This window comes from Astyanax mexicanus, chromosome 5, assembly GCF_023375975.1.
Source record: "Astyanax mexicanus isolate ESR-SI-001 chromosome 5, AstMex3_surface, whole genome shotgun sequence".
Lineage (NCBI taxonomy): Eukaryota > Metazoa > Chordata > Actinopteri > Characiformes > Acestrorhamphidae > Astyanax > Astyanax mexicanus.
This window is the reverse complement of record NC_064412.1, coordinates 39,503,300-39,516,576: the sequence shown is the minus strand read 5'-3', so window position 1 is coordinate 39,516,576 and position 13,277 is coordinate 39,503,300. Positions and strand designations below refer to the sequence as shown.

The 13,277-nt window shown below is 37.7% G+C and overlaps 1 protein-coding gene across 1 annotated transcript in view; it reads left to right on the top strand.

Moving 5' to 3' along the window:
• The first annotated feature begins 8,503 nt into the window (after positions 1-8,503).
• Positions 8,504-13,277, top strand: part of myo10l1 (myosin X, like 1) — a 113,598-nt gene continuing 108,824 nt past the window's right edge. The window contains exon 1 of the mRNA XM_007248796.4: positions 8,504-8,852. Within this exon, the coding sequence (XP_007248858.3) occupies positions 8,832-8,852 (21 nt within the window). The 5' untranslated portion in view covers positions 8,504-8,831. The remainder of the gene's footprint in view (positions 8,853-13,277) is intronic.

The window sequence follows — 13,277 nt, the reverse complement described above, 5'->3', positions numbered from 1 at the left end:
TGGAATTAGATGCTACTAAATTCTCAATTCAGCATGAACTGAAACAAAGTTATGAAGATTACGTCATGTCTAACTTGGGCAAACAGATAATCGACTGCAGACATCTCACTCCTCAAGCGACTTCTGTGATTCTACCTCACATTGATTGCTGCCCTCTGATGCCTGGAATTCAGGAAATTGTAATATCAGGCTTGTTCACATACTTTTTGTTAACTGATTGGTCTCTCCTTGTGTTCTATAGGCAGGATTTAAATCCTGATTGGTCTGTCTATGTGTTAATTTGACCTATCAGTAAGCTATGTGGGCGGGATTTATACATGATGTCTCTATTTCTAGGCTAGAGGATCAATTTCTCTTTATTGCTCATGGTGGACAAATGACTGTAAGCCATGTTTTTGTTTTTGTTGTAGTAAAACATGATAAAAAGTACTTACCTTTGATAAATAGTACACCTCTGTTCCAGATCCAGAAATTTTAAGAGTCTGTCCAAACACCCTTCAGACTGGGTGACACAGGGCATAATTTGCACCGATAAATCGATTTTTCCACTGTTATCCAGCTCAAAGTAGCTCCACACCTCCTTGCTAGAATCCGGAGAACCCTGACATTTAAAACGAGACATTACTAACTTAAAAAGTGCACAAGAAGCTTATAGAAAACACTGTTTACATCCTATAACGCAATTTTAGGATATTAATGCCTCATTTTAAATGTCAGATCTCTCCAGAGTGCTATTCATCAAAGGAAAGTACTTTTTATTATGTTTTACTACACCAAAAGTCCATTTTACACCGGAGTTCTCCTTTAAATGAAGTTTACAGGGGTCAAACTTTTACTGCTGTTTCTGATGTATCTTGTATATCGTATCTGTCCAATGAAAAACAAATATCTCCATTTTTGTTGAGTTCAAGTTTGTCATATAATTTAACCACACAAACTGTCCTTTACACTATGTAAAAAAAATCTTGATGAATGGACCAATAGAAAATTTACTAAATTACCTGACTTAAGATGTTTTTGCATTGAATTCCATTGAAAGTTAAGAAGATTTTATCTATTTCCTGTAAAGATGCTTTTTTGAAGACACATTTTTTTGGACAGCGACGAGATACTAGCTGTTAGCTGTGTTGTTCTTTTTAAATGTCTATTATGATGAACGAGATCAAACTCCCTGTTTGCAAAAAGGCACGACCAGGAAAGTTATATTCTAAAGTTATATAATATAAAAATATATTATAATATTTAAAGACACATTTGTTAACTTGTTTACAGAGTACCCAACAAAAAAAGTATAACATAAAAAATATGACATAAAAAGTAACAAAAATGTATTCAGTCTAATTTAAAAAGGTCAATCACAATGTTGTATAACTCCTTAAAATGCATTTTCCCATATATTGACTACAGGTGTAGGTGACACAGAACCCTTTTTTCTGCAGTAAAATAAGATATTTATAAGTTTGAGGGCTTTGAAATTTTCTACTGGACACTTGGAGAAGCTTCCTGCTCTCTCTCTACTCCAATTAGTAATTCCAGATCAGTAACAGGAATCAACCCCAATTTTGCAGGTTTAAAAATAAAACAAACATAACAAAACTAAAGGTTTGGAGGACATTTACTGTTTGATTTGTATTCAGAAAAATATTGATTTTAAAATGAAGTTCAGAAAAGAGCCAATTCTATTATTTTATTCATTATATTTTGATATACAATATTTTCTATTTTCAGTAATGTTCCTTATCAAACATGAAAACTTTTTATATAATGCTTGAATATAAATCCTCAAGATTTAGAGGTGTAATGTCAGCCAGACAATTGACAAAAATCCTGGCCTGTTAAGGGGTTAAAACATCTACACTCAACATGCTATTGTGCATAAAAAAATTGATAGTCTCCATGTTTTCTATCTACCCCCACACATACACACGGCATGACTGTGACTAAGTTGGTTGAATGAGTTTTACCTACATAATGCCCAGCATGCATTTGAAAGCACCGTTAAGCCTCAACTTGATGCACCATTAGTATCTGTATCTACTTAAACTCTCAGTTTGTTATCCTGTTATGAGCCCTTATGCCTATTACACCAAATAATGTTCCCCAATAGCTTCACAGAGGGTCTTAAAGGGAAACTCTTACTTTTTTTTTAATCCGCACCTTAATAACAATTGAGATATCACATCACTTTACAGATACTAGCCATATATTATCCTAGAGCAGTTTTAGTGTAGACTGTAACGAGAGAAGGGCTTTGATCTTTATTTTTTCTCTGAAAACGCAGTGCTTAGTTTGTGTCTGATCTCATATCAGCCCTGAGGGAATGATCCACTCCAGTGTCGAATCCAGCAGCAGGAAGAGAAAACAAGCAAGACTGCACTGCATAAAATCAGCTTCATACTGAAAGATAGTAACCTGTATTGTATTGTATTGTATTGGTATTTAGTATTATAACAGTCCAATTACTGTCCCATAACTGTTAAATATCTTATGCTAATACACAGTTTGGCCATAAGAGTTTATAGTAAAAAAAAAAACTTTTTTTTTTACATTGCCTTTCACTCAAAGTAGTAAGAGATTTTTCATTTTTCTTCAATGATTTTATTAAATTCTTTTTTTAATCTTTTTTTAATTTTATTATTTCTTTTTAAACTTTGGTAAAGCAGACAGGGCAACACTTGCGAGAACTGTATAAAGCTGCATAACCTGCAAGCTGCAGTTTTAATTACTGCCACATGCTCCTTTCCTCTTTTATTGATGCTTCTGGATCTTTCAGCTTGTCCAAAAATGCATGTGAAAAGTGTGTCATTTAGAGAAGGCTCAAAGCATGAATTACACTTCCCTGCTCTAAAGGAGAGCCATACACAATAAATTCGCCAATGTTAAATCAACACTGTTAGTGATACATTTTATGCTCTCAGGTAAATTTACCATGTACCAATTCTCCTTAATGCTGCTTTAAGAGGAATTTGCCTTTAAGAACTTGAATCTCATAAACATCCGGAAAAAACCCAAATGGGAAAGACCTGCTGGTAAAACCATCTTTGGCTGCTCACAAGGACCTTTCCCCCAAATAATGTCATATACTGTATGCTAAATATTTAATTTTTTAATGCATTAAAATGCTGTTCTGCTTTGTTTTTATCGTTCAGTCTCTGCCTCTGACTGAAAATAGAAAATGCTGACTAAAGGAAATGACAAGCACTGGAAACACATGCACTGATAAAGAGTGCAGTATGTACTATAAGTGTTTCAGTGTACAGTATGTGGCATTAGCAAATGTCACATATTAGTCATTATATACTGAATATTATATCGATTTTTAACATTAAAATCCATGTATCAGGTAGAACTTGCTAAAGAATGCATGTTTTTTGTATAATTTGGGAATAAAGAAGAGCTTCAGGGTGATGTAGAGTTTAATAGACGAGGGCTCAGATTTATTGGATAGAAAGGGGATATCCTCCAACTAAAGCAGCTTAACTAACGCTGCCTCCGTTCTGTCCAGCGGGGTCAGAGATTCAGCGCTCATCCTGGCTCATATACTGTAGCTCACTGACCAGTCCAGTAATGTTTTATTGCACTGCTGATGCAGCACAGCTTTGCCATATTTATAGTTCCATTATGATTATGATTATTATTATTATTATTATTATTAGCCTTGTACAATATAAAAACTGTACTGCATAGCCTCATCAAAATAAGACAAACAAACAAAAAAACACCCCTTTCAAACATGATTATTTAAAATAAATTATTAATAGCAATATTATGTATAATCAAATATAATAATTGGGAAAACACATAAAATGTTTTTTTAGCTTAAGTTGTTCCCACTTCAAGAAAAAAGTGGTTGATATACACTGCAATAAAGAGGTACTACTTGGATTTAACTAAGCAAATAGGTAAGAGCCTTCCATTGAATGATTTACCCTAACTGATGCAATGAGTAGCTTCTTATTTGTTAAACAACCATGTGGAAAGACACATCATGTGGTGCTGGAAAAGAAGTCAATCTGTTTCAGAAGGGTAAAACTATTAGCATGCATCAAGCAGAAAAAAAACATCTAAGGAGATTTCAGCTGAAACTAATACAATTGGGCTAAGAACTGTCCAGCACATTATTAACAAATGAATGGACAATGGGGAAACATCATCTTCGAAAAAGGAATCACTAAAACGTGAAATCAAATCATAGAAAAAGAAGACTAAAGCTAAAGCTAGGAGACTAAAGCTAGAGATATGTTTAGTAGTGAAAGTAAGAGCATTTCCACATGCACAATATGGATGGAACTCAATGGATTGGGAATAAACAGCTGTACGGCCATAAAAGAGCATGTATCAGTGAGGCTAATCTGCAAAAAACAGCTTCAGTGTGCTAAGGAGCATAAAGATTGAACTCTGCAGCAATGGAAGAAGGTGATGTGGTCTGATCCGTCCAGATGTACTCTGTTACAGAATGATGGGCACATTAGTAAAAGAAAATTTACAGGAGCTGAAGTGATGCACACATCATGCCTAGCTGAGGCAGTGCTATAATCTGGGGTTGCTGCAGTTGGTCAGGTCTAGGTTCAGCAATGTTATGTGCCCAAAGAATGAGGTCAGCTGACTACCTGAATATACTGAATATAGAGCAGGTTATTCCATCAATGGATTTTTTCTTCCCTGATGGCACAAGCATATTCCAAGATGACAGGATTAAACAAGCTCAGATTGTGGTAGAGTGCAGGGTTCAGGGAACATGAGACATCATTTTTACACATGAATTGACCACCACAGAGTCCAGATCTGAGCCGCATTGAGAATCTTTGGAATGTGCTGGAGAATACTTTGTGCAGTGTTTCAAATCTCTCATCATCAATACAAGACCATAAGGAAAAATGAATGCAACTCTGGACAGAAATATATGTTGTGATATTGCAGAAACATTGTGGAAGTTATGCCACAGCGAATGCATGCCGTAATCAAATCTAAGGATGGTCCAACCAAATATTAGTGGGTGACCTTTTTTGGCCAGGTTATGAATATGGTACTCTAGGTGGTTAATAAATTATTGATGTGGCTGCCAATATGTCCATGGTGATTTTTTATGGTGTTGCTATGGATATACCTTGTGACATCCTTGGTGATGTGTGTGTGTATATATGTGGTTCCAATGGAGTCTTTTTGTTTTTATAAAGTGCTCGAAGGTAGTTAAAGGTCTTATTCCATCGTTTTTTCTTTCGTTTTAAAATGTCTAGTTGTGGTCTCTAGTATGAATGAATGCCATGTGAGCTGTTTTTTGTGAAAAAGGTTCTCAGGTCTTTCTATTTAGCCCTGCTATGGATCACTAAATTAGAGGTCTCTTAAGAAAGACAGGATTTCAGCTCTTGCTCATGAATATTCATACAGCGAATATATCACCTCTGATTGGCTAACAACCACTCACCCTACGGCAGCGTGAATAACAGAAGCTGTAAACAGAGTAAACAAAGCTGTGAGCTCCTCCTTAGCTATAGCTCCTAATGCTGTATCTCGGGTTTAGCTCTGCCTGTGGACGGTCCTAAACCGAGGTGGGCAAGGCCATGTAGTCACTGGTTGACATAGACACCATAACATCTCTCTGATCAACTTGTATTTCTGAGGATTTTCTTTTACTAGCTACTGCAGATAAGGGAGGCTGAAGAACAGTTTTTTTATATGCAGCATGCATATATAATTTTGAGAGACCTATAGTATTTCACAAAGAACAAGAAAGAGTGCATTTTAGCGGAATGAGACCTTTAAGATGTTGCTAGGTCATTGCTATGGTGTTGGTAGGGGAGCTCACAGAGTGTGAACCTGGTTACTGTGCGGTTGCTATAATATTGTAAGTGGTTCTTTCAGTGGTTTCTAATGCATTTACACTATAAAACATGAATGATTTGTTTATTCTGATGTAGAGGACCTACTGTAAAAGAGGTCAGAGGTCATATGTGAATAAACATTTTACAACCACCTAGATAGCCTGTATGTAGAGCAGGTATGCTTTCATATCTCATCTGACACACCACTTTGTAACTGTGCTAAATACTGTTTATAATTTGGCCTTTGTGATGTATAATAACTGCTCAAGATCAAGGTGGTTGAAAGGATGGAAGGCCAGATGAAAACATACCCTATAGTGGTAAGCTTCCTGGTTAACCAGCTCTTGACCAAATGAGTGTAAGTTGCTTTTAATTTTGATCATGCTTGGTCATGCAGGTTATGCTGGTCAAGCGACTTTGGGTTGCTGGTCATTTTGATCAACCATCTACTTATGCTGGTCATGCTGGACAACCAGCCTGGTCTAGCTTGTTTATACTGGTTCTTTAGCTTAAATATGTTGACCATGCTTGTAGAGCAGCTAAAGCACATCCAATGCTGGTCAAAACCCAAGCAAGTCTATCAGTTTAACCAGATTTAGCTGTCTGTGATGTTTTGTTTAATAGGGTATTTTGGTCCCCAAAGAGTTAAATACATGAACACACACACCAGCAAACACATACACACACCATCCTCCAGTAAAGAGTACGTGGAGAAGTGTGTAAGTGTGTCAGCAGGGCTGCCATGGCAACACGACTGCAGATCACAGCAGCTTTCGCCAAGATTCATAGCGACCAAGAAGAGAAAAATGGCTAAATTTACACTTGTTAGAAGCTACTGGTGAAATAAAATTCCGAGAATTACACATTCTTAAATAATCTTAAATACTTTATGTCTTTGCTGTGGAGCTTTTAGACTTGACTGTCCATCCAGATGAAAGTGTGTTATTGTATAAAGAAGAGATGGGAATACATTTTATACAATGATTTACTGAGTCAGATACTTCTTCTGCAATGTTTTTTTATTTGTAACTAAAGCTGAATGACAATAGGTCATCTTTAGTGATGAGTCCTGCTATTTGCCTTGGTGGGGACATCCAACAAATCCATGTTTGGAGGCACCATTGTCACCAAGAACAATGGTTTGTTTTTAAGTGTTGCACATCCAGAAGACCTGGTCTCATGGTGTCATGGTCTGCGTTGCAACTTCGTATGATGCCAGATCACTTTTGATTTACATTTGAGGCACTTTTATAGCTCACTGTTATGTAAATGAGGTTCTCCAATCAGTGGCACTATCTTTTCTAAAGATGCTGTGGAATTCTATCATCATTTCATACCTACCTCAAAATCTGTAGGAACTGTATGTGAATAGGCCTATTACAGCTGCATATGGTAGGATATGGTAGGATATATAACATTATCTAGCTAGATCAGCTCCACTGATCATATAGAATCACTTTGTAGCTCTACAATTACAGAATATAGTCCTATATCTGTTTCTCTGCATACATTATGCCCTGCTTTCATCCTGTTTTTCAACGATCATGACCTCACAGGAGAGACCACCACAGAGTAAATATTATTTGGGTGGTGGGTCATTCTTAGAACAACAGTGACACTGGCATTGTCCTTCATGGGTCAGAAGAGGACGATGCCCACAAAACCCTGCTGGCTAGATATTTCTGGTTGGTGGATTATTCTAAGTCCAGCATTGAGGTGTTTAAAAACTCCAGATGCACTGCTGTGCCTGATCCACTCATACCAACACAACACACACTATCATACCACCACCATGCCAATGGTGAAAATGACCTACAACCCAAATGATAGCTGTATCGTGGTGGTCCTTTGAGGTCCTGAACATTGAAGAACAGGAGGAAAGGGTAATAATAAAGCATGTTTTGTACTTATGTACTAAAGAATTGCAAGTAGTTTAGTCTAAAATATACTACTCAAGTACTTAAAGTAAAAGTACAAGTATTGTGTTATATAGTTATTACAGAAAGCAGTGGGAAGTTTGCAGAACAAAAAAAGGCAGAATGGGAGCAAGTGCATATTTCTTCTACAGCTTGATCCCTTGATTCACTAAATGATGATCTATCTGATAATGATACTGTAGGTTTGGAATAATTTGTAACATTTAAAAAATTGTAATGAGTAACAGTGATCAATGTAAAAGTATTTAACTCATCAAAATTATGTAGTGAAGTAAAATAGTAAAGTAAAATACTCTAATAGCGATAGCTCTACTTTGTTACTATACATTTTAAAAATACTTGAAATGAATAGTGTTTGTAGAAACAATGAGGGTGTATGTACAGCATATTATTATTTATGTTTTTTGATGTGTGTGTGTGTGTGTGTGTGTGTGTGTGTGTGTGTGTGTGTGTGTGTGTGTGTGTGTGTGTTTGTACATTTGTCAGAAACTTTATTTGAACTGTTGTTACCATTATTGACTGTTACTGTTGACACTTATTTTGTAAATATTGATATTTTATTTTTGTTACGCTTTGACAATTTCTTGAACTTGAACCCCAAACCTTGAACGAGACAGACAGACAGAGAGAGAGAGAGAGAGACAGATAGAGAGAGATAGGGGCTGGGACTGGGCGTGTTCTCCTGCTCAGTAAGTCCCGCCCCCTCATTAATTCTGCCGAGGCCACGCCCTCGAGCACGCGGCGGTTGAGGAGGAGAGGCAGATGAGAGCGCACTGCTGGAGCCGCTCCATCACTGAGGGAAGGAAGGGGCTGCTGGAGTGAAAAACACGGGGAAAGAGAAGCCAGGCGTTTAATTTTGGATTTTTTAGCAGGAAAAACAGCTCGTTCTGCATCGTGTTAACGCTGTTTACGCTGCTGGCTGTCTGCCATTAGCGGGGAATGCGGTTTACCGGCGAATAGACCGGACCGGTGCGTCTACGTTTCTCTGCCCCCTTCCGTCGCGCCTGGCTCGGGCAGGTCCGGTGCTCTGTTCGCGGTGAGGTCGCCTCTCTGTGGGCGCTGAGGCTGGAAGATGGACGCGTTTTTCACAGAGGTAGGCTGTTGGTTTGGTAGTAATGTTCATAATTCTGCTATGTTCTATTAGAGTGCGGTGTAAGGGGTTATCTGTAGGAGGTGCAGGAAGGTGGGGAAATAATATGTGAAATAAATGAATTAATCTATATTGCATGGTGTCAGGGTGTATTTTACCTGTATCTTACTGGTTAATCAGATAGGTATAACTTGGCAAAATGCTGCTGTCTGTATCGTAGGAGGCTGCAACTGTTCACACCCACCTTCCTCTTGTATGTTAGGTTAGGTTAACTATAGCTAGCTGTGTGTTAAGTACTGGCCTGGGCTGCCTAATTTACCATTCCGTTACCTTTAAGTAGTTAATTACCTCCATGCAGAGGTGAATGTAGGCTAGCAGGCTACCTCAGGTAGTAAATTAATAAAAAGGTAGCTCTTAAATATGTGTGTGTGTGTGTGTGTGTGTGTGTGTTTATTACACTAATGGTTAATGCACCCAGGCTGTCAGGGCTGTGGCGCTGCCGTGTTGATGGCGGTCCTGAGGAGAGGCTGAGGAGGGGGTGGATGGGTGTCTTGTACCGTGACCGATGGGTGTAAACGCTGTAAATTTTAGACTAGCTAGCTAACTGACATTTATAGAGATAAACCCGATTTAAATGACTGTTTCGCTAAAGCCTGGTTGTGTGTTTTTTTGCAGCTGCACCCAGTGTGTGGCTGTATGTGTGTGTGTGTGGAATGCCTCCTCAGATTCCAGCAGAGCAAAGATGGCTGGAGATATCTTATCTGGAGCCTCTACATCCTCTGACATTGCCCTTGTATCAGCTGTAGCAGCTAAATAGCCTGGTTGGTTACTGGGCTAGAGGATGGGTGTCAGTAATATATGGGTGTCAGTAATATGAGTGTTTTTACAGATTGGTTATCAGGTCAAATCCCATTCACATCCCATTTAGTCTGACTGTTTTGAAGAGGACATCTGTGTGTCTTGTGTGTGTGTGTAGGGGGGTGGTTTACCTGGTATGGTAACATGGTAAACATGTTAACACAAGGCCCTTAGAAAGAAGGCCATAATCAGTTCAGTGACAATTATTTCCGATACTATGAATACACACAATGAAATGGTTTGCTTTTTGGTAAAGCCTGACAATATGACCAAAAACACATATCACAGTATATTCCGTACCTTCAGTTGCAACAATATAGTTCAGCAAAAAATGTGAAGAACACTCACAACCGATGTCTGTAACTACAATACATAGATACAGCTCTGGACAAAAAATAAGAGACCACTTAAAAAAGATGATTTTTGGAATTTAATCAAGAGGAAGATGGATGATCACAAGCCATGAAACCAAGCTGAACTGCTTGAATTTTTGCGCCATGAGTGGCATAAAGTTATCCAAAAGCAGTGTGTAAGATTGGTGGAGGAGAACATGCCAAAAAAAACATGAAAACTGGGATTAAAAACCAGGGTTATTCCACCAAATATTGATTTCTGAACTCTTAAAGTTATATGAATATGAACTTGTTTTCTTTGCATTTTTCGAGATCTGAAAGCTCTGCATCTTTTTTGTTTTTACAGCCATTTCTCATTTTCTGCAAAAAATGCTTTATTTGGAATTTGGGAGAAATGTTGTCTGTAGTTTATAGAATAAAACAACAATGTTCATTTTACTCAAACAGATTCAGAAACAGAAGTGGTCTCTTAATTTTTCCAGAGCTGTATACATATATAATATATATATATATATATATCTTACACCCTGCACAAGACGTGTTGCTATGCTTATTGCTATATTACACCCCGCCAACAGTGTAGTTTCATGCCTTGTGCTTTTTTTAATAGCAATGAAGCTTTCGAATATATCTATGCCAGTGGGTGTGTGTGGGGGAGTGGTTTACCTGGTATGGTAACATGGTATGCATGTTAACCAAAGCCCTTAGAAAGAAGGCCATAGTCAATCCAGTGTCTTATGGGCGATATATTGCAAATATCGATACGTTCAAAACTGGTTTAGATAAAAGTCATATTATTATATTATAATTTCAGTTGCAACAATATAGTTCAGTTACAAATAGCAAAAAATTGTAAAGAAAGCCCACAATGGATGTCTGTATCTAAAATATATTCATATATTTAGGGCCCTATCTTACACCTTGTGCAAGGTGAGTGGACGTGGTGGTCTCTGGTTCCTCTGGTTTCTGGCATATAACTATGTTGGCAATGCTAAACACAGGTGTGCCACTGACAAAAAAAGCTGCCAACAGACAGCAACAGTCAGTTCATTGCTATTTTGGCAAAGCATTTTGGAAAAAACGTCATATTTAAGAGACGGCTCGTAGCTTTTTAAAGGTGAAATGGATGCGTTATCAGCTCAAATGTGGAGCATCTTTTGCTGGAGTGTAGAGTAAACAGCTCATCTAAAGTACATGGTCAGGTTGAGGAGGTGAAAAAAGGCCAGGCGGCTTGCTTTTGCTGTTTTTTCTGCACCAAGAGATGTGTGGATACGAGAGAGAACACGTAGTGCATGCGTAAAAGCAAAAAGACGCATGAATTCCGGTTTAGCCGTTTGCATTCATGTCGCATGTCTATGGATCAGATATGTTTCCAATTCAGGACCACATATGAAAGTGGCTCAGATCTGATTTGAAAAAATTGGATTTGGCACATTCACACAGCCATAAAAAATCTGATCTCAGCCAAATTGAGGAAAAAATCTGATTTGAGTCACTTCAGCCTGGTAATGTGAATGTAGCCTAAAATGTGGGCCAGTATTATTTGTATACACAGGTATTTGCAATTATTTACTGATATTTGAACGTAACACTCCACTTCACAGTTTTCATAATATCATATTTTAAACAACCATTACTATTAAGTGTATCAAGATCAGATTTTTTTTGTCATATTACTCAGCGGTGCTCATGAGATCTTCTCCATGTTTAACGCTCTTTCCCTCACTCCTACACACAGTCTGTCCCCCCACATACAGTATTAGGGCATTCCCATTAAGCTACTTATCCCCTTGAGCATGTGTTATCCAGCACTCAGATTACTTTAACAAGCCTGTTTTAACCAGTCTGTTTTCAGTGTATAGCTCTACATGAGTCCAGTTCAGTTCATTTATAGAGGTATATATACAGTAAAGCTGCATAGATACTACCTGTATTAAAATCAGTTCAATCACAACAATGATTTTTTTCATTAGATTACATTACATTACATTACATTTGGCAGATGCTTTTGTCCAAAGCAGTGAAGTACAAAAGTAATAGAAGTTAAAGGGCCTTAAGGAGGTCAAAGGGAAATAATGGGATAGAGGAGTGAAGGAGGGGAAGAAGGAAATGAGGTTAGAAGTAGTTAGTGTGTTAGAGGTGTTAGGAGAGTAAGTGCTCTTTGAAGAGCTCTGTCTTTAACCTCTTATTAGAGTCTTTAGACTCTAAATAAGCCCACACTTTTTTGACACTTTTATAATGCAGATTAGGGGGTGTGTTTTATGTGAAGCAGTAGAGATGTATAAAATATGTAAAGTGTTCCAATTCCCATCTCAGCCATAACCCAACCTATTATTACTATGGCAGAAGTGTCTATCTGGGATAGACAACAAACCTAACGCTTTGCATTGGTTGCTGGTTTAAAAAACATGCCATTCGAGTTTGGACTGAGCTCTATTGTAGCTTGTTAGGAGTTTTTCCTTTCATCCAAGCTTCTTAATATGCATGTCACATAAACACGTGTTTAGTGCAATAAAATGCAATATAAGTCTGTACGACTCTTTTTTTTTCTACGAAGCTTTTTTGTGTTTCAGAGCATTTCTTTATAATCAGCACCTCATCACATCTCTTAACAGTGAGACTAAAGAAACAAGCGCTAAGTAAACTTAATTTTGTTGCAGTGTCTCCCCACAGTCAGATAGTGAGCATTCTCATCCACTAAATTTAAATTGAACCGGAGTGAACGCAAGGCTGAATGATGGGTTTAGTTTCACTTGTTTTTATTGATAACCCCATTAAAAATTACACATGATAATCTGAGCCTTTCAAACTTGATGGAGTATAAACTTAATTATTAGTGCATTTGGGGATGGACAGTAGCCTCAGTCCACAGAATCTCTTTTACCCTGCAGTGCACTCACTCTTCCATTTTAGCGTGTCACCCAAGCAACAAAAAGGCTCTTGTAATTTGCTGTATTACGATATCAAGGATAGAGTGTAATATTAAGCGATAGACATTTTTCTATCATCACACCAAATATAACCCCAACCCCCCCCCCCTTCCTTCACAAAAACAAAGAAATGTCAGTTTCTGAAATCTGCATTGATGTACATAATCTTTTGAATTCCCGCTTCCAGTTTTACCTTCTAAGTAACCTTTTAAGCAAACCTGGATGTGCAGATCCATGATGCTCATGCTGTGATTTGATTAAGTTGAGACAAGTAGAATGTTGAATGA